This window comes from Embiotoca jacksoni, unplaced genomic scaffold, assembly GCF_022577435.1.
Source record: "Embiotoca jacksoni isolate LCO1_2020_lvr unplaced genomic scaffold, fEmbJac1.0.p SCAF_7, whole genome shotgun sequence".
Taxonomy (NCBI): Eukaryota; Metazoa; Chordata; class Actinopteri; family Embiotocidae; genus Embiotoca; species Embiotoca jacksoni.
In genome coordinates this window covers 4,321,900-4,349,891 of record NW_027185425.1, presented here as the reverse complement: position 1 = coordinate 4,349,891, position 27,992 = coordinate 4,321,900, and the positions used below count along the sequence as shown (strand labels likewise).

Sequence of the window (27,992 nt, the reverse complement as noted above, 5' to 3'; positions counted from 1 at the left end):
GGGTTTGACCATGTGTTGTGCGACTGCCACCGGACGGCTGTGGGTAGAAAGTGCAGGGAAACGTGTTCAGTGAGACACTCAACTATGCAGGCAGCTCAAGCCGGACCAGAAGCAGCAGCAGCAGCAGCAGCAGCAGACATGTCAAAAAAACAACAAACGGATTAGAAAAGAATGCGCCGCGGCTGTCATCAGTATCATCATGTTCCCGGGAGTTTTCTATGCACTGCTGGCGGGTTTCCTCGGGGCCGTGGCGTCGTCGTCGGCCAAACTGTCCCTCGGAGCCGACTACCTGAAGGGAGTCTGCGAAACCGGACTCCGGACGTGGGGAGAGCAGCGGAAATTTAGACAAGCGGATGAAACGACCGCCTGTGACCGGGTGAGGCATAGCCGCAGTCGAAGTGAATTATTAACGCAGTGAGGATGGCTTGTGCGAATGATGCAGCGCCGACGTGCGTGCCCGCAAGCGGGGTGATTTCTCACGGAGGAAGTTAGGGGGGGGGGGGGAGGGGGGTTATCCCCGCCTCGCCTCTCCTCCTTGACTCCCTCAGCATCAGCACCATCAGCAGCATCATCATCACCATCATCACCACAGGGGAGCCCGCGCAGCTGCTGCTGCTGCGCTCTCGTGCCTTGTCCGCGTGCTGAAGGACATTGCAGCTCGTACGAGAGCGCGCTATCGCGTTAGTTTGCGATCGTGTAACTTGTCTCCGCGTGGTCCTGTTACGGTGCGGAGAAAGGACAGGTATCTAAAAGAGGGGGGGGGGGGGGTCAGGATTCGTGTATGACCTTCACACTGTCCGCATACGTCACAGTGATGTCAGAAGCATCTGCAGGCAGCTGTCAGGAGCCTCAAACGTCAAACAGCGATCCCCGTTTTAAAAGCATATAGGCCAATTAAAAGAACAAATTAGTATTTACAAGTTTAAATGCCTCTTTGTTTGCACAACTAGGTTTGTACCCATCATATACGAGGGATTTCAGATAGCCTGCCTGACAGTCTGTAAAAAATACAGCGCATTGCGCTGTGTTAATATGAAGGAACTTTCTGCATTCATTTTTCACAGGTGTTTCAGACATATTTTATTAATAGGCATTGCATTGTGGGAGCAAGAACCCCAGTCAAGCGTGAGAAATTCAAAAAGCAAGTCAGCCATCACTACAATCGAGGTATAATGTCAGAGTTGTTTTTAAGAGTTGGCGAAGCCTTTCTCCCATGCTGATCTAAAAAAATAAAATAAACAAATACATTTTTTAACGTAAATGTTTTATGTTAAGGATTTAACAAGTAGTGAAGAAAATTTCAGCAAATGCTGCTGAGAATGTGCTATAGTTTTACAGACATTTAAGCTTAAGGATGGACAGAAGTGTCTGTGAATGGTACAGAAAGTACACTGTAAATTTACACAATTTTCTATTTTAAGGTTGAAGTAAATTTGATCTCTTAAAACTTGATTTTTCTGCCAGGATATTACCAGTTTTTCTACCGATTTCTTTTTTTCTTCTTCTTCTTCTCACTGTAATTCAAGGCTGTTGCTTTTAGTGATGGTGTACTTATATAATCCCATTCTGTTCTACCTCTTTGTATTACCATAGTTACTTCTTACAAAGATCATACATCAGTAAACCCTCAGCTATCAAACTGAATCACCCTTGCACGTTTTTGTCGCCGGCTGTGAAATGCAGTAAGACTATATTTTGTGCATTCGAGCAGAAGCAAAACAAACACCGTTTGTCATGAGATGATTTTTTTTTTAAGTTTCTGTGTTTGCTTTCCAGCTTCATATCCCTCTGAGGCTGCTGTGTGGTGGGCTGCTTTTCACCTGCAACGCTGTGATGTGGACCTTCCTTGCCAAAGCACTCAGGTATTCCTCATCCTCCACCCAAACCACTGTGACCACCACTGCCTCCAACTTCATATCTTCCGTAAGTAGCCTCTCTCGTAGTCCCTCTTTTTTTCTTTTTTTTGTCGTTTTACTGCTTCCAAGCTAAGTCCTTCACACCAGACTGTGGAGAGTGAACATAATTTCAGGTTGACCTTACATCCTTTCTTCCTTATATAAGCTGATTCATTTTAGAAAATAGGCTGGGCTATATTCAGAAATAACTTGCGGCCCGGGTTTATGCTTCTTCCTTGTTAAACTTCTCGGATATTTCCCATCAAGGCATCTTTTATCAGCTGTTTGATTTTATACACATATTGATTTTCTGCTATCAACTGCAATCTTGCAGGCTTTTCTGGGCCAGCTGATCTTTGGGGAAGCCCAGATAACACTGTGGTGGGTTGGCATCTCTCTGACCTTCTCCGGTCTGCTGGTACTGCAGAGGGTTGCGCCGCAGGATGGACAACAGAACGCAGACGCCAAGAAGGACGAATAATGTGTCTCGTCTCCACTAGCTGACCGTGGTACGTGGTGTGTTTTTGCTGGCATCTCCTCTGATTTTACATATAGCCAAAGAATAATTAAATCCTAAAAGAGCAATTGTATATCATGCATTTTGCTCTTTTAACTCGTGGAGATACTCTATAGTGAAGGAACAAAAGGGATTTGTTGTTGTCTTCCAGTCATGTCAGCAAATTATTCCCCGTTTGATCTACTTAACATCAAAGAAGAAATCAGTACCCATTTACCATTTGGGTTGCAGTTTGTGGCCGTGCTGACTGTAAAACACCTGCCGCCTCTGCTGTGGTGCAGCCTTGTTTAGTCCTGTTCTAAAATCAGAGGAGATGTTGGCTTTCAGCCAGTCCGGCCATCGAACAGCTACAGTCTGGCTTGTGGAGACAAGCAAATGGATGCCTGGGTCCGGCTGCCCAGAGGCTCTTAAATGATTTTTTTTTTTTTTTTTTTGTCCACAGGCTTACCAAGAAGCAAAAATTATATTAGCTTTATGTTACTTCTGGGAAATGCGGTCAACAATAGCACAACAACTCATGAGCAAACAGGAAAGACGCGGAGAGACTTAAAAGAACAGCTTACTATTTGGGGGAAAATGCCCATTTGCTTTCTTGTTGAGATAGAGGTGAGAAGATTAATTCCACTCTCGGACAGTAAATATGAAGGCAGACGTGGCAGTCAGTTAGCTTATCTTAGCTTAGCATGAAGACTGGAAATGGGAGGGGTAGTTAGCCTGGCTCTGTAAAGGGAAAAAAAACAAACACTGTGGTTTGTTTAGTTTGTCCAAAAATAGAAATGTAAAAATGATAATTTGTGGTTTTGTGGGGGAGTATGTGAGGGACTATTTCCTGGCAGGGAGTAATGACCTCCTTTCGAAAATCTGGTTACAAGAAGTTAGTGACCCCCCCCCCCCCCAGTAAAAACACAACTTGTTGTTTTTACTGTTTGGTTTTTGTGCTAATGAGACAAACAGAGTAAAGTCTAGCTGTTTCCCCCTTCGTCTCCAGTCTTTATCTGAGCTAAGATAACCACCTCCTCACTAACGCTTCATGTTTACTGTATAAACGTGAGACCGAAGCTTTTCATCTGACCCTCTGCAAGAAAGAAAATAAGCATTTTTTTTATTTGTTTTTTTTAAACGTGGAGCTATCGTTGCAGACTGATCTGAGCTCGGTGTTTGGGTTTTGTTCACGAGTAATGGACAAACAGCATCACTGTCCATGCGCGTGATGCCACCGTCAGTCAACCTGTGCATTCTGTGTTGTAACCCCAAAGCTTTCTTCACTTAACACCTTTCCTTAAGTTACTACGACACTCACTGTAAACATCCAACACTGACATTGCATTTCATGCATGCTCAAGGCAATGTTTCAACCGAAGCAAGTAATAATCCTTCTAATGTAGCGCTGAAAGGCTCATCCCTGGTAAGAATTTGCTATCTGCCCAGGGCTCACGTTTTGTTTGCCTTTCTTGATTGCTTGAACCGTAACCTCAACATACGAGTGTGTTTTCATCCGGAGGCAGCTGCTATTCAATTTCACGCCAAACGTGTGCATGTTCCTACCAAAGCCTGAACTCAGATTAAATCACACCAAAGCATCCTGGAGCATCAGTCCACATCGGAGCGACGTCCCCCGTCAACTGATTCATTAAACTCTGGACTGAAAGTGGCCCCGCTGTCTCTCCAGCATCAGCGACATCCTACAGCCTTGTGATTGCCTGTTGAGCTCCGTGTGCCCTGCATTTGCGATCTCATATTAATCCGTTGCACATCGTGAATAATAATCCATCACTCACCATTTCTCGGGGCTTCGTAGACACCTGGCTTCATCAACCTCCTCCTCCTCCTCCCCCACCACATCCCCAGAGTTGTCAGTGCGATACCATTATATTTCCTCATAACACAGTGATGTGTTTAACAGAGAGGGAGCTGTGAGCATTACTGATTGAGCATAGAAAATGTCAACATATGCTACTTATCTGACTAAATGAGCTAAATAAGTATGCAGGGATTTGCCTGAACATGACATCAAAGGCTGCTTTATTGAACGGTGTTTTAGCACTTTGCTGTCGTCTGGATACATATCATAATATAAACGCGTAACGGTAGCTAATATATCTGTCTGTAATTGTCCCGCAGCAGCAACGCACAAATTTATCAGATGTCCTTCCAACTGCTGCTGTCAAGATTTTGTATCAAGTGATTTACATGCATCCCTATTAATGTGACCGCAGTGACAATGTGATTATAAAATACGGCTCTCATTTTAAAGGCCGGCAGAGCGACGTTTCACAGCAGGGCTGCGCTCGCAGCGACATCGGATGCGAACTCACTTGTTTTGTGCCTCCACGTGTTGGGCTCCTGGGTGTGTTGCATTACTCTTAAGGATAGTACGTTTTTTGTGACAAGAGTTAGATGAGGAGATTAACACGACTCCAGCGATCAGTTACCTCGGCAAGCTGTCGACCAGCCCGGCTCTGTTCAAAGGTAACGACATCCACCTTCCAGCACCTGGAAATCTCCCTAATGAACACATTTATACCTTGATCATTTAATCGTACGATTAATCGTAAAGAAACTGAGGTATACAATATAAATGATTGGTTTTGAAGGGTTATGTACTGGAGCAGCCTATTGTCTTGGTAGGAGCAGTGACTTCCTGAATTCCTGTTGTCATTGTGAGGTTGCTAGGTAACTTGTGGATTGACAGCTAGGTTATTTGGTGAACCTGAAAGATACTGGCGGGGGAATATGTTACCTTTGGACAGAGCAAAGTAAACGGTTTCAACATCTTTTCAGGTTGTTGTTTTTTGCTCAGCTAACTGGCTGTGCAGCCTACATCTAGTTGGGGTTTTAATGGGGGTTATGGCTGGGAGCAGTTGCCAGGCAACCCTCGCCATAAAACCACAATTTGACATTTTTAAACTTAATTTTTTGGGGGGGCATTAAACTTGTTAACAACATTTACCATGTTAATTAGTGAGTTTTAGCGGTGATTCTTCAGACAGAGCCTATGCTAAGCTAAGATACTGTACAGGTTGTATTCATTTTCTCATCTAACTCCAGCAAAAAAATGAATGTTGGCGTATTCCTTGAACCTACCTTTACTATCAGCAATTTTTGCTTTTAAAAACTTTTTGGTGCCTGGCTTTTCTCCAATTAACAGCATGATATGAGGGGAAACCATCTACCTGTGAACCCACTCACTGTAAACATAACCAGAGCTTCTGCAATAGCCACAATTATAGCTCTGTGACAGCAGCATGGCATTGAGTGTGATGTACTTCTATCTGTGTGCACATAAACTGTAGATGTGGGTGTAGAGCGAGATTAGAAAACCACTGAAATATAGTGTAGATCTTGACCTGACGAGGCGTGTGTCACATAAATGAGTTAATGTGCTGTGCTGCAAGAAAACAACTGTACATTTATCAGGACTTATTTTAAATCAATACAGTTTTGATTGGTAGAAGAGAACAATCTTTGTGTAGTGTTAAGAGTTTGAATATTAAACGAAGGGAGCTCGCCAATAATAGATAATAGACTGATTTTGCATTAGTTTGTTGTACTCCTGCTCCTAAATTATGCAGCTCAGTCATCACTTTAATCTGAAGGCTGTTCACCTTTTTAACACAAATCGAGATAGTTCGATTAGATGGCGAGACTCTCTTTGCGCTGATATAAATGAATAATAAAATGTCCCACAGTTTATGTGAAACAAACATTTGTATAAGTGTAAATATATTCTGTTACTGGGATACACTTAAACGGATGTGTAAATTGCAATCTCCAATGAGAGAAGAACCTGTTAAATTATTAAATAAACATCTCATCTGACAAAAAAACAAAAATACATTCTCGTCTCCATCACTAAGGTATTTCTGTGTTGTTGTGAGAAGATGTTCAAACACAGTACATCTGAAGCCATCAAACTGGATTAGATGTGAATGTGTTTTTCTGCAGTAAGCACGGACTTTGTACTCTTTTAGCTCAATGTCCCCTCTTTGCATTTAAACACAATAATGTCTAATGAAGAGCGTGCTTCCCGTAGTTAATGGGGCTGAAGTAGCATCAGCCTCGAGCTGCTCTACATCTGCTTACACACTAAGCTTTATGCTCCATTAGACCCTCTCCCTTTCTATGAATCAAAATGGAAGCTAGTCAGCTTAAAGCTGACATGGAAGAAAAGAGCATCCTTGTGCAATGAAGACTGTTTATTATAGGTTTTGACTTGATATTATAAAGTACATGAATAAATTAAAAACAGGATGTCCAACTTTTTTTTACCAAGGAAGATGTTTGTCAAATTTAAGTAAACTGATCAACTGAGTCAGCTGAACATCTATAAAACATAACTGAATGTTGTCATTGGTTTTTATTTAGACTTAGTTTAAAATCTGCACTTTGACAACATGTCCATGGATTGGGTGATTTTTTTTTTTAGGAAATATACATTTTTAGGTATTTAAAAGATGGCAACCATTCAGATCATGATATGCAAAAGTATTTATGCAGTATTTACTTAATGTATCTCATGATTACATTTTATGAAGGTTGAGCTGTAAAATTATAAAAGGTGTATGGACAGCAAAAATAGCCGACTGTAAAATAATTTATTGTCTTCAATATTTTACTTCAAATTATTGATAACTGCAATTTTTGCTATATATCCCAATATCCAAAGTTGATTAATAAAGTCTCCAAATTTCTTTGTCAAAAAATAAATCTTAATACAATTTAATAAAGTAATGTGAATGTAACTTTAAAATTTAAATGGTTTCAAGAAACTTTGGAATACATTTGGTTTAGATCGACTGGGTTTTTTCTGATAAAGTTAGACTTTTCTCTGTTGTAAAAGATCTTAGGAAATAATAATAAAAAAGTAAATCTACTTAAACCCTAAACTTACAAATCAATACATTCAGAAAAAATAGGTATCCTTTTTAGGTATAAACAGTGTCATTTTTGTCCACATTTTATAGATTTTTTTTTCTTCATGCAGTGATTTCTTTAAGGTATGTTATTAATACATTGTATTTTCTCAAACTTTATTCTAACTGCTGGCTTTAAAAAAAAAAAGATTTTCATTTTTCACTATGATAAGAGCATGCTTCTGCAATGAGGAATCAACACATTCTTCTCTTTCAGTGTTACACCATAGTTTACTTGAATTTACAGTGGAACATCCTTGAAAAGATTTCATTTATAAACATAAAACTGCCAATAAAATGTCCATAAATTTGAACCAAAACTTGTGTCATATTGATAGTTTTATTTTATTCCCCTTTAAACAAATACCACAGTAAAATAAAAGAGGAAAAACATCATGTGGCCCACAGTAAGTATTGAAAGAAAAGTATTCATACCTGACCAAACAGAACATTTTTAACAATTTGAGAAAAAAGAAGCAAGCTGGTGTACTGTTCGTGTAAACCTTTTTGCATATCCACATAATGGTAACGATTTATAAAAAAATAAAAAATAAAACGTCATGACAAAGTCCTAGTCTTGAAATGGGTACTTCATTGTCTCCCTTCCTTACGCACTCAATTTGGCAGCACATCTTCCAAATCATGTTTTTAACTGCAGTAAGGCTTTCAAACACATTTGATCAAAGGCATTTTTTGTGTTAAATGCTTTGAAGTGGCCGATTTCCTATTTCTTCACACTGGGTGGCCTTTTATTGTCCACAGCTCTGACAACTCAAACATGTATTTCTGGTCTTTCAGGCCTCGGTGAACATTTTCCACTGACCCAAACGTGAATCAACATTTTATCCTGTAAGGCTTTTTTCCCCTCCAGTCAGGCTCACGGCTACCTCCTATGACAAACTGGATTATTCGCAAGCAAATTCCATCAGTTGAGAGCAAATGAATTGCACTTATGGTCAGTGCATTCAGAGAACAATGTGTAGCGTATCATTCCCTGACTGCTCATCTGCGCTGGTGACTGCGAAGGTTTTTAAGCAAAGAGGTCGAACATACACGATTGTCACCGAAAAGGATGCTGGTTTAACTGCCTGGTGGAAACTCAACACATTTTAAAGATGCAGTATGTACGATTTTTTTTGTTTCAACCACTGAAAAATGCTACCTAGCTAGCCTCGGCCCATCCTGCCATGTAATAAATTTTGCGCCTCAAGAGGCAATAGTGAATCATTGTAGCGTCTAATCTGCCCATAGACAGCATATAAAAGTGGACATACAGCTTCCAGGTTTGACAAGTGAGGCAAATGCAAGCTGCCATATAGCGCAATTCCACCAGGGGCCACGAGGAATTTGCTTCAAAAAGACTCTGACTCCCATGTAACTTCTCTCATGAAATGCAAAGTCAATAATTCTTTTCCACAAGTTATTATGGCGTCATTCACAAAAGTCTATCCGACCTATTTGTTTTCCGTCAGTCCATCTGAAAATAATCCCATAATTAATTAGATATTAGGCCTCAAAAAGCGGTATGTTTAGTGGCGTATCTGATTCATTGACAGGCCAATGGTGCAGTCAAGTTTCTGCTACAGGTGGGCGGGTTATAGTGTCCTCAGTCCAATCGGAGCGAATGAGAGCCACCGCTTGCTCCTCCCCAGCTCATCCAAATATGGTCACTTCTGGCTCCAAAAAAAGCAAGATGGTGTCGGCCGAAATCCAAACTCAACGATTCAGAACGGCAGTTCACAAACTAATGGGTGAAGTCATTATTCGCTGCCGCCTGGTTTGCCCTCAGTCCACCAGTAGGAGGTAACGTATTTTAACCTCTTATGACGAATGGAACAGTAAACAAAACAAAGGCTGAAACATGTAAACATTAGTATTGCTTTCAACAGCTGAAGACAGTTCTTGGTGTGTAAAAAAACAAAATTAAGTTCGGTGCTAAACTCTCAATGTTTCTTATGGACAGGTGAGTGAACAGCATGTGACTGCGTGACTCACTGTCGCCTCTTAACGTACAAAGCGGTACGAGACCTCTCTTAACTTCATTTACCTGCCAAGTGACAGATTTGGGATTTGAAAGTTACAATCCTTAATATTTTCATGAAAACAACCCTTTTTTTTGACGCTATTTGATAATTCATGGCCAACAGTTTGTCAGCAACAGCCATTCGGTATATTTCAAATCTGTAATTACCTTTCTATAGTTGGCAGCCACTTTATTAGGTACACTTGTGCAGTACATATAGAACTGTTCTCTCATCAAGTCTATAATGCACATAAGAAACTGTTACAGAAGAGTTAGTTTAATCAAATTGGTTTCTAATAATGTGCCATCCTCATGTATTCAAATGAAATATTAGAAACACTGCTCCATATAATGTAGTCAAGTTCAACACCCCTTTTTTACTATGAACTCTGGAATAAACATGTTAAAAGAATTTACAGATATCCGACAATATCACAAAAACTGAACACGGGTAATATTTGTGGCATGGCTGCCGTATCGAGTTTTCTTAGATGGAGTCTATATAGTATTCCAGAGTATAAATGGAGTCTGACATTCTCGTGCAGGACTCATTCTGCATGAGAGATTCCCAGAAAAGTGTGCATGAATGTGATTTGGAGCATTCTTAATCTAACTGATATCACACCGTTTACAGTTTACTCCCCTAACGCTCCATCAGAGCTGCATTAAGTTACTCCTAATGCATACCCAATATTTCTTAAGTGACTAGTGAAACCCTTATGGGGGGTTTATTGTCTGCCAAATGCAACGTGATTGTCACCAGAGCTACTCCTGAAGTTGCCTCTGATTGAGTAACCCAATAGCTTAACAGTTAGGGAGCACAACACACGAGTGCAAATGCTTTCAGCAGTGAGTCCCCAGTTTGATTCCCAGCCAGAAGAACCCTTATTGCATGTCATTCCTCTGCTAGGTTTCCTGTCTGTCTCTACTGCTCTACTGCTGTTCCTCAGGCTCTGAGGAGCATGAAACCAGACTGCAGTTAGTTATGGCATGGTGAGAAAAACATCTGATTCGAGAGTTTGTTCGGCTGCATTGTAAGCAGTTAGACCAGCTACTGTTCAGTGAGTATTTGCTGAAATAACCAACACTCTGTGTTACCTTGTGGGTCACCAAGTCAATCAGGACTTAAATATTAAGGATTATAACTTTAAGTAGCCCCTGTGAAGTTATTGCTGCTCTCTCTTCAGAGCGCCCACTCAATGCACTTAAACTGTTCTTACTTGAAAATAGTTTTTAAACTTTATTGGCATGTCAGATAAGGTGACGTTTACTGCAATCTAAAGAAAATCAAAAGAAATATTTGCTCTAAAAAGACCTTCCTTATCACAGCCTGAATGAATCCACTTATCTGGCAACAAAGAAGAAAACTCAAATTGTACTAACCAGTGTGAACCTGGACCGTCACATTAAGGCAAATAAATAGAAATTTCTTTAAAAGTATCCGGTGCCGCCGTAGACTACTGCACAGCCCTAAGGCAAATCATCTACACAGCATTCAGCAAAAGACTATTGCAACGACAGTAATACAGCAAATGAAGTGAGGGGATCATGACAGTGTTTACAGGAAGACAAAACAGGTGTCCGTCTTGGCACCCGGATCGCGTTGCTTTGAGTTAAAACATTCTGAACTGAAGTTCACATTATTAAGTCTTGGAAGTAGGAAATGATCAGACATACTGCAGGATTTTTTTTTTTACTCCAGCGAAGGCAGAACTCAGTCTCTTGGTGGGGTTTTTGCCAACTCTTATGAAGTGCTTCCCATCGAAAGTTGCCGCTTCTTATTTGAAGGAGAATTTTGTTTTTTTTTTCTTGTAGAGCTTTGTTGTTCAGCTATAATCAATAATCTCAGTCAGCACCAAGAGGCAAACAGTAAAATCAAAGTAAGGTGACGACATTTAAAAAAGAAACAACATAATAGCTCACAACAGGACACCCTGAAATATCAATAATTCATAAAGAAAAGAAACTGTAGAAGTGGTTTGAGAGGAGTTCATGCTCCAGACCGGAATTGATCAGTCTGTGTGATCAGCAGCAGAGCACAGCTGAGCTTCCAGCGGTCACACTATGTACTGATACAAGTCTCCTTTGCCGTGGTCGGGTGTTGCAAAGGGGCTCAGCCAGGCTATAGAGAACGGATGGCCGAACACCACCCTCATATTCATCCATTTAGACTTTTTGGCCCATCTTCTCTCCTCCTTCTTAAGCTGCTCGATACCCTGCGGGGGTAAGGTATAAGGAATGTGAGACCATGTGAGCGTGGAGCTGATGCAGAACCTCGACTGTATCAGCTGGGAACGTTGTGCTGTCTTCAAATTTTAATGGACTAAAAGAGATCAAAACGGATCCATGTATTGCATTCTTTTGTTTTCCTGTCACAGGTGTTAAAGAGGGTTAGGTGACTCACTCTCAGCATTTCCCAATGTCAATGAACACAATGCACACCTGAAATAGATGATCTTTGTAGTGAATATTATAACAGCGTGAGTCATCCTCGTGGGTGGTTGGAGCAGAAAATGCACTGATCTCAACCCACCTGGGGGCTTTAAGTGAATTGCCAGCTCTACTCAGATTTATTGAACAACAGAGCCGTTATCCTTCATCAGTTAATCAAGGGAAGTAAAAACTACTATATAAAAACTAAAGTAAGTTCCACTGCAAACTGCTTTGCAATTAAAAGACCCAAGTCTGGTGTTTATTAATCCTACAGCCCTTCATTATATTGATAAGAATTTTTTTTTTTTTTTTCATATATATTTATGAGGGAATTTTATGCAATATAGAGATGAAAGAAAATGAGATGTAACATGCAACAAAGCATGAGCTGTGGATGTCATGATGTGTAGTCCATGGCTTAAATATTTAGACCACCAAACAGCAGCCCAGAATTTATGCTTTTTGAAAACAATTTTGGCTTTTGTTTCATTAGTTCAAACATGCAGATTTTTTGTAAAATAACAAACAATGTTTGTCTTACTTCTAAAATTACATCTTGTGGATTAAGAAAAGTAGGTTGAATATTATTCCGGCCTTTGGAAGACCTCCTTTAGAGTTTTAACCTTGTTCTTATGAGTAATAATAATAATAATAATAATTATTATTATTATTATACATCTTGTTCTTTAGAGTGCACTTATTGTAAGCAGGTTTAGCGGCAGCTTTAATACACTAACTAGCGCTGCCCCCAAATGGTCAACTAAGTGTTAGTCTACGACAAAAGTTTTCATTCGTCATTTAGTTGTAGAAAGAAAAAAAATATCTCAAACTGCGCCTTCTGAGAGACGTTATAAATAACTCACAGAACCATTGTTACCGGCTGAGCCTTCCTCTTTAGGGGGTTCTTGTTGTGGGATGAGAGCGACTCTCCCGTGTCACAAGTACCATTAGTAATAGCTGGAGCCACTGTGAAGTGCATGTCGACAGTGGTGATAAAATTACCATAATCATTTATAAAGTGCGTGGATATCATACTAATCCTAAATTGGCAATGGTACAAGTACAATGAATGAAATATTTCCTCATAACAAAGATCTACACGTGCTCTCGATTTGTCCCCACCTCCCAGATGACTTGACTAAAGCATTTCAAACTTTGCAAAACGCCTTTGATGCAGTGATTACTTCCACGCGACTTTGATTTAAAAAAAAAAAAACTACATGAAAAAAATATAATTGTTTGAACAAAATAATTGATTTTAAAACCAGCCAAATGTTACTGGCCGTGTCGTGTTGAAACAGACAATAAAAGCTGTTTCGGTGAGAAAACTGCAGCAGGCTGGAAGGAAGGTCGCAGCCAGTGCAGCACATTTTCCTGGTCGGGGTCTAGTATCTTGCTTTAGGGCACTTCAGCAGGTAGGAAGGTTTCGGACATGAAAGCTTGACCTCGCATCGGACCACTGACGCTGCTGCAACTGAAATTCAATTTTCAGGAGGAGCAGGTGATGCGATAAGGTGGTATGAGAGTGCGGCTGTTTTCACTCACCGTTTCATCAGTGCAGATGGAGTGGACCTGAGTCCCAAACATGACTGCAGTGAAGATCAGAAAGAGCAGACCCTCAAAGCAGAGGAGGATGAGGAGGATGACAGTTGCTGGGGGAGAGAAGTTGCTGCACTCTGGTGAGAGAGGAAGATTTTTTTTTTTACTTTAGAAACAAGTTTATTAACCGTTTAAAACATCAGAGCTGCTAAACAGAGAGGAGCAAGTTATTAGGGCAACATTATTTTCTTTACTGATCAATTTAGCTCTCATTTTTCTGAATTGATTGTTAAGCCTCAGACAGTATTGAAATTGTAAAAAATATAAGCTTAAAAAGTTCCCAGAGACCTTTTAATGACTTGCTTTGTCTGAACAGCATCTTAAATCCCCATGCTTAAATGATCAAAAGAGGGTTTTTTTCTCAGTTTTACAGTCTGTAACAAACTATCCAAACTGGTTGGCTGATGGTTCAACCACTGGTTTTAATACAAAACGACTATAACAGGATAATACTTACTTGTCCAGTCTTCTTCAATGCAGAAAACAAAATGGAAGGCCACCAAGATCAACGCATGGAAGGATATTAGTGCAATGTACATCTGAAAACAAACAAACACAGATTTAGTGTCAACAAGATACAATTAGCTCATTATGATAGTGTTCGTATACAACTGCGCTCTTATTTTGTCAAGCAAGCCTCCATTAAATCATTATTCACACTATATGACGTAGACACACTAAGATAATATATTAGATGTACGAGGCAAGGACAACTTTAAACGGGAGATGAACAGATGGTGTGATTCAAATCCTTTTGAAGTGAATTATAATATTAGTTTTGCAGTAAAAGACTCACCGTGAAGAGCACAAAGTATTTCTGGTTGTTCTCTCCGACACAGTTGTTCACCCAGGGACAGTGGTGGTCCATCTTTTTAATGCAGCGTTTACACACACTGCAGGGACACATAAATACAAATATTAAAGATGACAAACTAGAACAGAAATAGTGCAGCCCACCACTGCGTCAGCTATTTAATGCACCAATCTGAATATATATAGTCTGTTTAACTCTTGTCAAAGGAAATCACAACAAATACGGTCACAAAAAGACACACATAACCTCTGTGAGTCCGCCTTTAGCGGCGTAATTCACTCGACTGTTGCCGGATGTGAAAGACTGCAACACACTGCTCTCAACCGCAGTGGCAGCAGAGGGGGTGTTTTATCAAACAGAATCACAGCTGGTCGACAACTCAAGTAAAGTCCGAAAACTCCAAATTTTTCATACGACAAAGCAGAAAAGTCACCCTCGACCTCCCTCCGTGCTTTGTTTACACACTTTCTGAGGGAAAGCTATTTCTAAAATGCTGACGTTCTGCGTGTAATGCATTGTTTACACCGGTAATGTATTGTTTACACCGGTCATTAGAGATAATTGTGTAACAGCAGTGTATCAGTGGAACCACCTACAACAATGACTCATAATATTCAGAAAAAAAAAAAACCATCGCTTTCATTCTGAGGCCGAGTGACTCACTGGCTTTACAATTCAATTAGTCTGCATTATTTTTGCTCTTCCCATGCCTCGAGATCCCAGCGAAACCACTGAGCAGCCACACAGGGAACTCCTGATTATCAAGCTGCAGAGTCGGCAGGGAAATGCCGAACAGCTACTTTTAAAAGAACAGAAAAAAAACCACACCCACACACACACACACACACAGAGGGGAGGCAGGAGAGCCGGTGCAGGGACAAACACAGAAGAGGTGTGGAGGTCTCAGTGGGACAGTCGCAGCAGGGTTTTCCTCCGTAAGGCGCAGACTTCAGCATCTTAAAATTTGCAGAGTCTGCAGTGGGAGCGGCACTCTTTCCTACGACACGCACATTCACACGAGTGCCGTACCTGCAGTGGTGAGCTCTGTCAGGCTTGATGCTGCAGCACTTGGGACATTTGTACACCACCTGTCCCGGTTTGAGCTGCAGGCTTTCGATGAATTCTTTGGTTGCGTTCCCTTTAGGAACGGCTCCCTGGGAGAGAGGGCAGAACAAAACATGCGTTGACAAGGAATTCAGCTGTACTTCCTGTCACTGCAGATGTTTTACACAGTTTTCTTTACATTCATTTAGCTGTGGACTTATAAATATAAATGCCCCCACGGTGACATAACTGTCCACTTAAAAATGCTCAGTTGGGCTTTATTACTTGTTAAAAATGGACCAAAACAAAGTAAATCACATACAATTGTGTCAGAAAAGGATCCCCACTGTCAGAAATTAAAAATGAGTCCCAGAAACCAGCCAGTATATCTTTTGATTGAGATATAACCAAGGCAAATATTGAATAAATATTTATACATGGCCTCTCTGTCTGAATGAGTAAAAATGAAGGAGCCACCTCAAAGCCCTTAATTGTTTCAGGTTTTCATACTTGAGGGCCTTTAGGGCAGAGGTGGAAGAAGTATTCAAGTATCAAACCAAAGATACTCAGTTTCCCCTGTGATTGACATTATTAGTATATATTACATTATTAGTGTTGTTTAATCAAGGGGTTCTTCAACCAAGGGCATCTAGCTCCTTCCAAAGGGTCACAAGATCAATCTACGGGGTCATGAGGTTATTAATGGGGTAGGAAAGAAGAATAAAACTACCTCTGCTACACAAACTGCATCTGCTTTTTCTCTTATCTTTGTTTTTTGTTTTTGTAAAGAGCATACTCTATAATTTGAGAAGCTATTTAAAAAAAATAAAAAATGTGACCACAGAATCCAACTAAAAGTCACAAACCACAAAGGTTAAAGGCCACTGATTGGATTTTTAACTAAATGTAGTAGTTTATAAGCATATTACAAAGTTTATAATCTAAAACTACTCCTTTCAAAGAAATGCAGTGGGGTAGAAAGTTAAATATATTTCTCTGACATGTTGGTGGGTAGAAGTATAAAAGAACAAGTGATGGAAATAATAATGTTAAGTACCTAAAACGGTGCTTAATTACAACATTTAAGTTACTTTCCATCACTGCTTTGTTTGCTTTAAGGGTCTGAGGCCCTCGACTACTAGTAAAGGAACAACCTGTGAAATGAATCCAGAAATAAATCCTCGTCTCAAAAGCTAAAGTTTGTCCAACAGGCCATTTGTACGAAGATGTATGATGTATGACGTAGGTTTTTTGTTTTTTTTCCGATAATAAAAGTGGTCTGATCAAAGTCTGACTGACCGGGTCTGTGCACATCGCCCGGGCATGAGAGGCGAGGGCGAGGAAGGCGAGGCCGTTGAAGAGCACCCCGTTGAAGAGGCTGTAGGCCACGTTCTTGGCAGGCAGCAGCATGACGAACACCACCACGAACTCGGCGTAGAAGACCAGGAACCAGGTGATGATGCCGCACACGATGCCGCAGCCGTCGCGGATGAACCACATGGTGCCGTAGCCTGTGCGGGGCGGGGGAGGGGCGCAGTGCTCGGGCCTCAGGTAGCCAGCTTGCCGCTCGATGTCCCTGGTGCGGTGCGCCGGGCTCTTCATCCTACAGCGCTCGTGGCTCCAACCACATACTGCGAGGAGAGACAGATGGAGGGGGGGGGGGGGGGGGGGGGGCGAGATGGGAAGACAATGAAAGGAAAAGGAATTAGCGAATTAGTCGAGAGATCTGAAGTGAGTGTGTAAGAGGATGCTGGATTTTATAGGCGTGTAGTTATTTTCATTTTCAGTCCATCGGCTGATTATTATCTCCATTAATCTATTCATTGTTTCGTCTATAAAATGTCGAGATGGGAAGACTGATTATTATCTCCATTAATCTATTCATTGTTTCGTCTATAAAATGTCGAAAAATAGTGAAAAATACCCTTTAAAATCTTCCACAGTCTGGTCTCAAACCCAAAAGATATAATTACTCAAATGTAATAGCAGTTCATCAAAGTGGAGAAATAAAGTGTCCGCTTAATTTGTCAAACAACTAATCATTTGATTGACTAATGGTTTGAGCTCTATATAAGAGTCCTGTCTGAATTGCTTTGAAATCACATTGTAGGAGTGCTGGACCACAATAATTAAGATTCGATGTAAACAGACTAATAGGAGCAATTTCACGATCCTCGCGGAAAATAAAGAAAATAAAGAAAGAGCTAATAAGACCCAGTGCATTGGATAAAAAGGTCTGGGTGAATACTCAGGAGGAAGCATTAGCTGGAGGAAGAACAAACACTGGCTGGTCTGATCCCATAAGACCAAACAATCCATCCAAGAATCCTCTCAAGTTTTCCATTTGGCCTGAAAAGAAAAAAGTCAAACAAAACAATGCTTTGACAAAACAGCCTGCACAATCGTTCTGAACGGCACCGAGCTTCAGTGTGCACATACAGCTCCGTCCGGAGACGAGGCTCACGAATAAGCAATCGAGCAGGTCTGAGTGTGTGTGTGTGTGTGGACAAAAAAGATGATGCGACTTCAAAGGGGCCAAAATGTCAAGAAACCAAAAATAGGTCTCAGCATTATATGAAGATAACGGACTGGAATCAAAGAGCTAATTCCCAGAGGACGGCTGGACCTCGGCGCCCTCCTCTTCACCGAGTTTAAAGTGAGCGCACTCACATTGCTTGGCCATTCCTGAGGATTTAATCTATCCATTAAGGTTAACTGAGCGATAGCCTCATCTCACTTTTATGTCCGTATTAATTGGGGTTCGGCCAATGATCCTAGTGGTTAATCATGCGTCCCCCGAGTAGGGGAATTTAATCAGAACCAAAACGATACGACGGTCCTACAGGGCGATTGGGAATCCGGTCTTTCTCCTGTAATGGTGTCACATCCACCGGTACGGTGCAAGTCACAACACATTTAAAGATCAACCTGTTGAAGGCGTCAACATGACTGTGTTACAGTCAGAAAACCACTTTATCTGTTACCGAGAGTTTTATTGTCTTTCTCAGATGTTATGTAAATCATGCTAATTACACTCCCGATGATGCAATTTTCTGCGTGTCCAAATCACTGTAAAAATAAAAGTATATTTGTACACTACTGGCCTTCAAAATGACAAAATAATCTATTTTACTGTGATGGACCATAATATCTATTTAATCTGAGATACAGTGGATGAAATGGCATGAAATGTTTTCTTCAGAATATCATTCGGGTCCTCAGATTTCTTTGTGTAGCTCCACCAACATTTGTGGTTTTGAGCATTTGAGGGTTTATTGCCACGAAATCTGGTCCACTTTCCAAAGGAATTTTAGAAACTTTTATTCAAACTTTTCATCTACAGCCATCATCTGGTCAAACTTTCCATTTGGTTCACGACCAACAACGTGTAAAACCAACGACACCCCCGTCGACCCGGGGTTTACCGTGTTCAGTGCTGATTAGCAAATGTTACCGTGCTAACACAAAAATAATTCCAGGTTCAGACGACACTAAAAATTTGTTATGCTCATTTTTGTCATACATCTTTCACAACGGACTGCGGAGTAGTCTGTGACCACGGCAAACATCGTATCTGCTAAACCTCAGATTTTCATGAAGCTCAAAGCATCACGGTGCCTTAGCAGGTCGTCTTTGACTTACGTGAGGTTGACCTGCTTTAAACACAGGGGTAAAAAAAAAAAACTCGTTAGGATGTGATCTTCCACATGTGACCTGACGGAATAGAAAACGCGTATGAGCATTACACAGTGGGTCTCAAAATAAAGCCAGGATGGTAAATCGTGCGAATTAGCAGGGTTCAGCTCATCCAGGCCTAAACCATTTAGGGAAGGCAAATAAGTCCACGTGCGAGAGATGAAAATGTGCCCGAATCCAGCCGTCTGTAGGCCCGAAGCCGTCCCAGCGAACCATCTCTGAGGACGACTGGGGAACAGAGGCGCCGCCTTGATAAAAAGCATACTTCCCGGTTTGAGTGAATGTTTTAAAATATAGTACGACCGAGCTGAGCCCTGCTGCGTAGCCTCTTGGCCCGCTCCACTAAGCCTATCAACACACAGCAGCAGTCAGGTGCACTAGGAGGTCCCGTTAGAAGTCTGCTTTCACGAGAAGTCGGGGATTACTGGAGAATCTGTTTTCGCTCCAGTTTAAATAAAGAGCAAGAATGAGTACACCGACTCCCATACGGTACCCGAGTAGTTTTCAGGAACTTGTGCTTTACTTAAGAACTGCTGTTTTATGCTCCATCTACTGTGTACATTAGGGCTTTATTTCTAAACCAGGTGAGGCTTTTAAAATAGATTAAAACTGCATAAAAGTAGGTACAGTATTTTATATTAGCTCTACTTCTAAAATGCCGCTTATGCATAATTGATACCAATCACCATTAGGCCCGTTAGACTGGTGATGCACACATTGTTGTTGGAAACATTTGTAAGTATTTTGACAAAGATTCAACAAAACTTTTTAAATTTATAATCCATGTGTTGTTGTTGTTTTTTTTATTATTATTAAGAGTGTGGGGGTTAATCATGGAAAATATTTTTTTTCTTTCCTGGAAAATTCCAAGACAGTGTTAAAACATCTTGTTAAACAGGTTTGGGTTCATTAGTCAACCTACTGGGTGGTACTTCATGTGACTGTTTACCAGTACACCTGACTCAGCAGGCGGGAGTAGCCCATTTCAAGTAGAGGAGGATCCACAATGCTTAATAGAGGCTGGTAATGTCATTGTAAACTAGTTCCCAGACAAGATAGAAGCTTGTGACAATAAAAAATAAAAAATAAAAAATAAAAAAGTAATGAAAGAGCTGCAGGGAAACTAACTGCAAAACCAGAGTTCATTAATGACTGTAAGGTAAGTCAATGGTTTCGGTTGGAGTGGACTGCATAACGAGTCCATAGATTTCTCCCAGTGAATGGCTGTTTTTTTACAATGAAAACAACTGACTGCCTTGATTGTAAACAGAACAAGCCCTTGTTTAGTTGACTTGACTCGAAGAAAAGAGACTGCAGCTCCGAGTTACCTCTCAGCACTGAAACAGTGAATACAGCCTGTGAAAAATGTTTTATACTGTAGCAGTGAGCTCAGTGTAAACGCATGCAGCACATTCAGATACACAGTAAATGATTCATGGACACATTTGACACCCTGCTGCCAGATTACATTTTAAAGTAAGTCACAGCACAGAGTGATGTTGGCAACAAATGTGGGCAGGCAGCTAGATCAGACCTCCTGTTGGGATAAACAGCTTGTTAACACTCTAGATGTGATTTCACTAAACTGATAACCTCACATGGCAAAACAAAGGTCGGTGGGTTAGAGCCTGCCGGTTCATGTCCTCCTGAGTAGGTATTAAACTACATTCAGCAAAAGAAACCAAAATCGTTCCGCAATTATTTATAGAATACAAAAACTAATACAGCAGGGTCCTGTTGTAACGCAGTGTCACAATGTTGTATCCATACATGGATGCAGTCCAAAAATTAAAGGATATTAAGTTTACAAACAAACAAACAAACAAACAAACTCTTTAAATGCCTCAAAATGATTGATTGATTATCAATATATCTGGTTTGGTTGATTTGATTTAGTGGAGGATTGGGAAGAAAATAAAATAGACAGTGACTTAAATATGTTTCAATAACCTAATAGCCCAAATCAAGGAAATGCAAACGTGTCCGTCCTCTTCTGTCCGGCTGCGGTGATCATGACCATTATTCTGAACCTCAGGTCGGGTTCAGAAAGCCTGTTTTCAGCCTCCTTAAAAGATGGGCCGTGTTGGAAGGAATTATCTTGTGATGCCGAGCAGGGGCTATTACAAGTTTAACATAGCAGCATTATGGTGGGAGGGGGACTTAATTAATTAACCTACAATAAAGTGTTAACGCAGTAACCCAGACCAGGAAGTTAAATCTTGGCAGCTGGAGCCGAGCAGGATGTCTGGATGTCCAGGAGTTTGATAGCTGCACACAGTTAACTACATCCAGGGTAAAACAAAAAATTAAAAAAAAACTTCTCCTGGTTGTGACAGCCTACCTCGCACTCTCCAGACTTCGTCGACCAAAAGTTGATTGAAGTCCTCCCGTAGTTTCCGAGCCTTTCCGAGCAGGGAAGAAGTCCCTCCGCCGCCGCGTCCGTTAGCTCAGTCCCGGCTAACCGCGCTGATCTCCGGACAGCTGCTCTCAGCGGATCCGCTCCCTCTTCCACCGCCGCCCCGGATTTCGACGAGCTTATTCGTAATGCTTTTTAACTACAGCCGGGGCGCCAGGGGCGAGCCTTGAAACAGGCCGCTGCTTCAACGCTTTCGGTTCTTCCTCTTCTTTTTCAGGTCCAGAAAAGCCCACTGTGCACGGGCCGGGCGGTGGGACAACAACAAAAAAAACAAAAAACCGCAGATCCAACCAGGAAGTCCAAAAAAAAAAAGCTCGCCTGTCGATTGGATCATCCGTAAGGATGCACGCGTTCGCCTTGTACGCTGCTGTGATTGGTTGGTTCCCCGTTCAGTCAACCGGTCTCTCGTTCTACGCTCAGACCCACCCACGACGTTGCGACCAATCACAGGCAGAGTGTCCTTCCCGCCGATCTGATATAGCACCAGCCCTCGTCTCGTCTGCCTATCAGAGGCGTTTTTGCCCAGAGATCCGTCTCGCAGGTAGCACTTCCACTCAGGCTCCGCGCTGCAAATTCACCAATCAAAATTGGGATATGAGCTCAAATCCTGCCCCTGTTTTTCTCTGTCTTTATTTATTTATTTTTTTTATTGTTGTCCCCCTTTGGTCCCCTCGTGAAAAGATGAAACATGATACTAGATAATATAATAAGCTGAAGGTAAGGTAAACTCTACTGTGTGGTACTATTCAGCCTCAGTTTAGGCCTCTTCAGTAGGCTGTTATGAAAGTGTCACAGTAAAGTCACACAGTTGACAGTTTACGCTTCAGAGCAGAAAATGATTACATGAGGACGAACGCTAAAGGTAAGAGGTGTTACTTTAAGATCCAACCCCAAATAAACAAGTTGCACACACTAATACCCAATGAAAAACCAAAAAGAAATAGAAAATACTTTTTTTTTTAAATCATTAAAAATATATAACAGAATCCAAAAACAAAAACCTACAAAAAGAAAATCATCACAAAACCTAATAATAAAAAAAAAACCCTAATAATATATATTTTTTTTTTTTAAACATTTTGATTTTTAGTAGCGTTTTGTGTGGACAACAAAAACTACTCCAGTTTTGAAGTTTCCTCAAACCCCATCCACCCGTTATGTGTGGGGAATTCAAAATCAATAGCCTCAACCCCAGTCGAGGTTGGAACCAAGTCTCAGGCGGGACGCGAACCCTCAACCTTCCAGGCTGTGATATCCACCGCATCACCAATCTACTCGGACCCTGGTGAAGCTATTACAATTCGTATCTCTAGACATTTCACACTTCAAAAAAAAAATTACAATTATTCACCCGTTTGGTCTACAGAGCTCAATTTATTTCAGGACATCCTCTGCATTGTGACAAATATTTTCTATTCCCCCCCCCCAAAAAAAAAAATAGATTAAACTTTACCAAATCAAGCCCCCCTGGTGGGACATGATCCACCAACCTTCTTGCTGTGAGGCGGCACTACAGTTATAGGTTAGGTAGGTTAGGTTAGGTAGTTACTTTATTAATCCCCAAGGGGAAATTTTTTCGCTACAGCAGCATACAGGAAGCTATAAGATAATAATAGAATAATAGAAGCAATAAAATAGCAGTAAAATAGCAGTAAAAATATAAAATGCACAGTATATACAGTACAGTATATATCTATATATATTATACATATTAGTTATGCATTATTTTTGCAATAAAGTCACTGCAGCTCCTACGTCAATAAAAAGTTGCTTTTTAAAACTGCACATTTCAGAGCGGCCTTCCAGTGTTGGCCGGTCCGAGGGCCCACTTGTGCAAAAATCATGGACTCTATTCAGTATCTTGCCACATTGGTCAGCTGGATGGATGATATGTTGGCAGAAGTGAAGTTCTCACAAACAGATTTGAACAAATTTTGTGAGAAAAATTCAACTTGGGAGAAATAAACCCTTCGATGATCTTAGTTGCAAAGGGTTGTTTTTTTGTTGTTGTTGTTTTTTTTTGGTCAATTCGGCGTTAGTCTGGTTCAAGTCGAAACAAGTCGTTCAAAGCTCTCAAACAACCGGCCTTATATTGTGTTGATTTTTATTTATTTTATTTTATTTTTTCAAACGTCGGATGTTGATGACGTAGAAAAAGAGCGACAGACACACACACACACGCCCACGCTTAAAGTGATCTCAGTATGGCAGCGGTACAAGTTAGCGAGGCTGAAAAAGTGTACATCTTACACGGCATAAGGGTAAGTTCTGAACAAATACTTCAGCGATCAACTCCTGTTTGTTGGATTATTTGCAATAAATATCACGGGAGTCATTTAAGCTACGAGCTATGGAGCCTGTGTTGACATGTCTTTCCCCCCCACCACCACCACCACTGGTCATCAGGACGATTTACGAGTGGATGGAAGAGGCTGCGAGGACTACAGACACGTGGAGATAGAGACCGATGTGGTGTCCAACACGGATGGGTCAGCCAAAGTCACGCTGGTAATAATAACCTGCAGGATCTGCAGCAGAAGTCCTGCCTCCGTTTAAGTTTACACGGGAAGGTGCTCTTAAACGTCTAATCTGTGCACCACAGTCACGTCCATATCCTGTCAACGGGTCCGGGAGGGTTGGCAGATTGATTTTTTATTTTTGTTTTATTTTGATTCCCTGTCTTGCTTGTCTTTCAGGGGCACACAGCAGTTCTGGTCGGGATTAAGGCTGATATTGGAAAACCGAGGCCAATGGTGCCAAACGAAGGTTATTTGGAGTTCTTTGTTGACTGGTAGGTTTGGTGCCAATCGTAAACTTTAAGAGTTTTAAAACACTTTCTTCACAAGCTTTTAGGGGTAAACAATATAGATAAACCACTATATTGTAGAATATTACATTTTGGTAACGCTTTACTTTTACATAATAAGCAGTATCAAAGTTTTTACATTAACCGCCATGTCAACGTATCCACACGAGGGACTACAGTTGCTGACAGCTATGTTAATAAACACTTATATCCATTTACAACTATATTATTCCATGATATGAAGCTTCTCGGCCATCTGATGTGCAGTTTGGACACAACTTTAAGTTTAAAGTTGAACTACCTCAGCAGTGCAGTGGATGATTACATAGGACACTTATTGGACACCTAAGCATTCCCCTTTAAACTCTTCCAAGCCATGTACAGTATTTAAATGACATAATATAAGTAGAAATCACAAAGATAAATGTTGTTATATCGGGGGCGATGTCCTAAAATTCGGAAACTAAAGACTTCTATTGCGAAAATCAAATAAAGTTAAGTGCTGGTGTTTAAATGGACACGCTGCCACTAGGAGGTAGTGTTGCATTGCGTCTTCTCTGTGAGTGTCAAACAGATCCAGCTGAGTGTGGACATGATCATATCATCACAACAATGCATCCTGCTCATCTTTCTCTTATTAACTGATCAATTTATTGTCTTGTTTTCTCCTTTCCTTCTGCCACTAAGTTCGGCCAACGCAACCCCCGAGTTTGAGGGCAGAGGAGGTGATGAGCTCGGGACAGAGCTGAGTAATACCCTCTACAAAGTGTTCAACAACAAACACAGTGTGGACCTGAGGAGCCTCTGTATAAGTGCTGGACAGCACTGCTGGGTGCTCTATGTGGACGTGCTGGTGAGTGGGAGCACGCGACGTCGCCCTTACACGACCTCTGCTGCTTTTAGTGTGGACAACACACGAATGCGTCAGAGGTCCAAAAGTTTCATTTTTCTCTCTATGACAGCAGGTGTCTCGTCCTGCATTTGAGTGAAATTATTTCACAAGACAAGAAATTAATCGGCAACTATTTCAAAAATGTATGAATCGTTTTGAGTCATTTGTTGAAAAATGAGTAAGAAAATAAACCAAATTGTTTTTTCCAGCTCCTCAGTTTTGCATATTTGTTCGTTTCTTCCCAAAAGTAATTAATAGACTAATATATGATAATAATAATAATTACTAAATTGTCGCTCCATTTGTTTCATATGGGCCTAAGATTTAGAATTCACCGAATTGTCATTTTTAATTCTACCGCTTTGGCAGCTATGCTGAAGTTTCTGTTCCTACTTGTATTTTCAGAACCATTAACTCATCTCTGCATGAGCATTAGCGTGTGTCAGTGGTTGGATAAATGCACAGAAAAGGTCGAACCTCACATTGTTCTGTTTCCACAGCTCCTGCAGTGTGACGGAAACTTGTACGACGCCATCTCAGTCGCTATCAAGGCAGCTCTCTTCAACACAAAGTGAGTATTTGTTTTGCGTCTTTATTGTCAGATCACTAAATGCTGTGATGTCTAACAGCCATTTGACTTCTTCACTCCAGCGTTACCGCATAAACTAAGACAGGAAGTGGCGTATACTGTGACAGAAAGTACCATTTATTATGACAGTTTTCCTTGTATTAGATAAAAAAATAAATAAATTTAAAAAAAAAAGTGGAATATTTAATCATGGTTTATGTATTGTATTGCCAGATTCTCACCCTAACAGACAGTCTTCTGATTACCTCCCCGACAGAATTCCCCGCGTTCATATATCAGCCGACGAAGAGGGAGGAAAGGAAATCGAGCTGTCCGATGACCCCTACGACTGCATGAGACTTAACGTGGAAAACGTTCCTTGTATAGTGACCTTGTGCAAGGTAAGCTCTCTGACTGGTGCTCATTAATAAATACTGTTGTCACACAAATAAAGATACTGTACATATGGGCTAATTGTTTTTGTTCAGGTCGGCCACAGGCACGTGGTGGACGCGACTCTGCAGGAGAAGGCCTGCTCTGTGGCGAGCCTCATCATCTCCGTCACACACAAGGGCACGGTCACCTGCACGAGGAAGGTGGGCGGAGGCAGCCTGGATCCAGAGAGCATCTTTGAAATGACAGAGGTGAGTCCGCCATCTGGCCTCCTGTCACCACAGCTCAGGAATTAACATAGTGTGATCTTAGTTTATTTTTATTTAACTGTTGTCCTCATTAACAAAAACATTTCACCTTGAGCTAATAAAGACCTTATTATATCATCTTGATAAATTTGCCGGTCCATTTTAGTTGGTTTCGATTTACTACTTTACTTTCTTCTTTAGCAGTTTTTCATATTTTGAACGGTCCATTTATCTTTAAAGTTGATATTTTTGGAAAGGATTTGCTTTCTTGCCGAGTGTTTCACATTTGGGCTCTAAGAACTGGTTGGTTACATTGGATCTGCGGGAGGGACATACACTCTCAGCTCCAGGCTTGTGAATGTTTAACTGTCAATCAACTGGTCCCTAACCTTAATCCTGACCCTAACCTTAACATTTCCACAGTGTAACAACCAATCACAGGCAAAGCGTCCCTCTTGTTGATCCAATTTAGCACCAGTCTAAGAACAATGCCAGCTGACGGTTAGCTTAGCATAGCGCAAAGACTGGAAAGAAGGGAAACAGCTATTCTGGCTCCGTCCAAAAGTAACAAACCAGCAGCTAAAGCTCACCGTTTATTCTCCTCCAATCAACTTAAAACCACAACAGGCAGACACTACAGTATTTTCTTTGTCTGCAGACGGGTAAACGAGTGGGGAAAGCCCTTCATGCTCCGCTCATGAAGCTGCTGCAGCAGGAGGAGAAGCTCGGAAAGGACAGACAGAAAGTTGGCTTCCTTGGTTAATATTAACAACTGTTTCTACAGTATGTATTTACATATACACATCATTTTCGAATAAAATCTTTATATTGTACAATCTGTTTGTCTTTGTTCTTTGAATTTTATATGAATTTTTCTGTGTGCAGCCTTCCTTATGTGGCATCTTAAGATGAACCTATAAAATATGTGTTTAATGTTTTAATACGCCTGAGAATGTGATTATCTTACAAATGAACTATGTTTATTAAATTATTAAGTAGGTCTACACATTTTTGGTATATTTATCTTTGTGTTTTATCAGACATCTTTGAATATTAGCTTAACTGCAAAGAGGAACAATATTATAATAATATTTGAGGAAATTTGATGTTTTAATTATGTTGCTGAACACTTTACTTTAACTTGCAGTCTTGTAAAACTTTACAATATCCTGTTTTTTGGGGGGGGTTTTTTGTTCCACTCTCCCTGAGCTGCGTTTCATTTATATTTTGGTAAAGAAACAAACATAAAAGTCAAAACTTTGGCGACTCTTCAGACCTGAAGTCAGTGCAGTTTCTGTCACGGCAGCCCTGCGGGAACAGTCTGGTCCCTCTGTGTCCTGTTGCGTTTGCCACGTGTCAGCAGAGGACTGTGTAAAGTGGATGTCTTACAGAAAGACCAGATGTCACTCTGGACCCTTTCCACTCTTTCCTCAGACTGTTGCAGGGTGTGTGCACAGGCGGAGAGCAGACAGTTTCAAAACAAACTCCCATCTAAAGCTTTCAAAGCTTTCAGTGCAGAGTTTGAAACTGAAAAAAAATATCAGTGCCTCACAGCTGCCAGAAACACCTGGAAATATTATTTTTTTTCCCCAATGAGCCCCCCAAAGACATCTGGGCCAACCATAGAAAATACTTTCAAGATTTAAACAGCCTTTTGAGCCAACACATAAACTATAACAGTAATTTAGGCTTTTATGCAACAGAGGAGTCTGTGTTTATTTATTTTTCATGCACC

General features: G+C 40.9%; 3 protein-coding genes across 3 annotated transcripts; 2 read left to right on the top strand and 1 right to left on the bottom strand.

Annotated features, from left to right (window-relative positions):
- The first annotated feature begins 39 nt into the window (after positions 1-39).
- LOC138214288 (transmembrane protein 42) lies at positions 40-6,245 on the top strand. The gene is made up of 3 exons (XM_069175770.1): positions 40-376; positions 1,777-1,923; positions 2,230-6,245. The coding sequence occupies exons 1-3, from the start codon at positions 200-202 to the stop codon at positions 2,374-2,376; spliced, it is 471 nt and encodes a 156-aa protein (XP_069031871.1). The 5' UTR covers positions 40-199; the 3' UTR covers positions 2,377-6,245.
- A 1,401-nt stretch (positions 6,246-7,646) lies between these two features.
- zdhhc3b (zinc finger DHHC-type palmitoyltransferase 3b) lies at positions 7,647-21,591 on the bottom strand. The gene is made up of 7 exons (XM_069175769.1): positions 21,276-21,591; positions 16,538-16,869; positions 15,224-15,348; positions 14,177-14,273; positions 13,838-13,919; positions 13,327-13,457; positions 7,647-11,564 (listed from the first exon to the last, which is right to left on the bottom strand). Exons 2-7 carry the CDS (start codon positions 16,838-16,840, stop codon positions 11,406-11,408), a joined length of 897 nt encoding a protein of 298 aa, XP_069031870.1. The 5' UTR covers positions 16,841-16,869; positions 21,276-21,591; the 3' UTR covers positions 7,647-11,405.
- Positions 21,592-23,530: 1,939 nt separating this feature from the next.
- exosc7 (exosome component 7) lies at positions 23,531-27,093 on the top strand. Its single transcript, XM_069176249.1, has 8 exons — positions 23,531-23,611; positions 23,757-23,858; positions 24,047-24,141; positions 24,844-25,009; positions 25,549-25,619; positions 25,894-26,017; positions 26,105-26,260; positions 26,916-27,093. The coding sequence occupies exons 1-8, from the start codon at positions 23,555-23,557 to the stop codon at positions 27,018-27,020; spliced, it is 876 nt and encodes a 291-aa protein (XP_069032350.1). The 5' UTR covers positions 23,531-23,554; the 3' UTR covers positions 27,021-27,093.
- Positions 27,094-27,992: the final 899 nt, after the last annotated feature.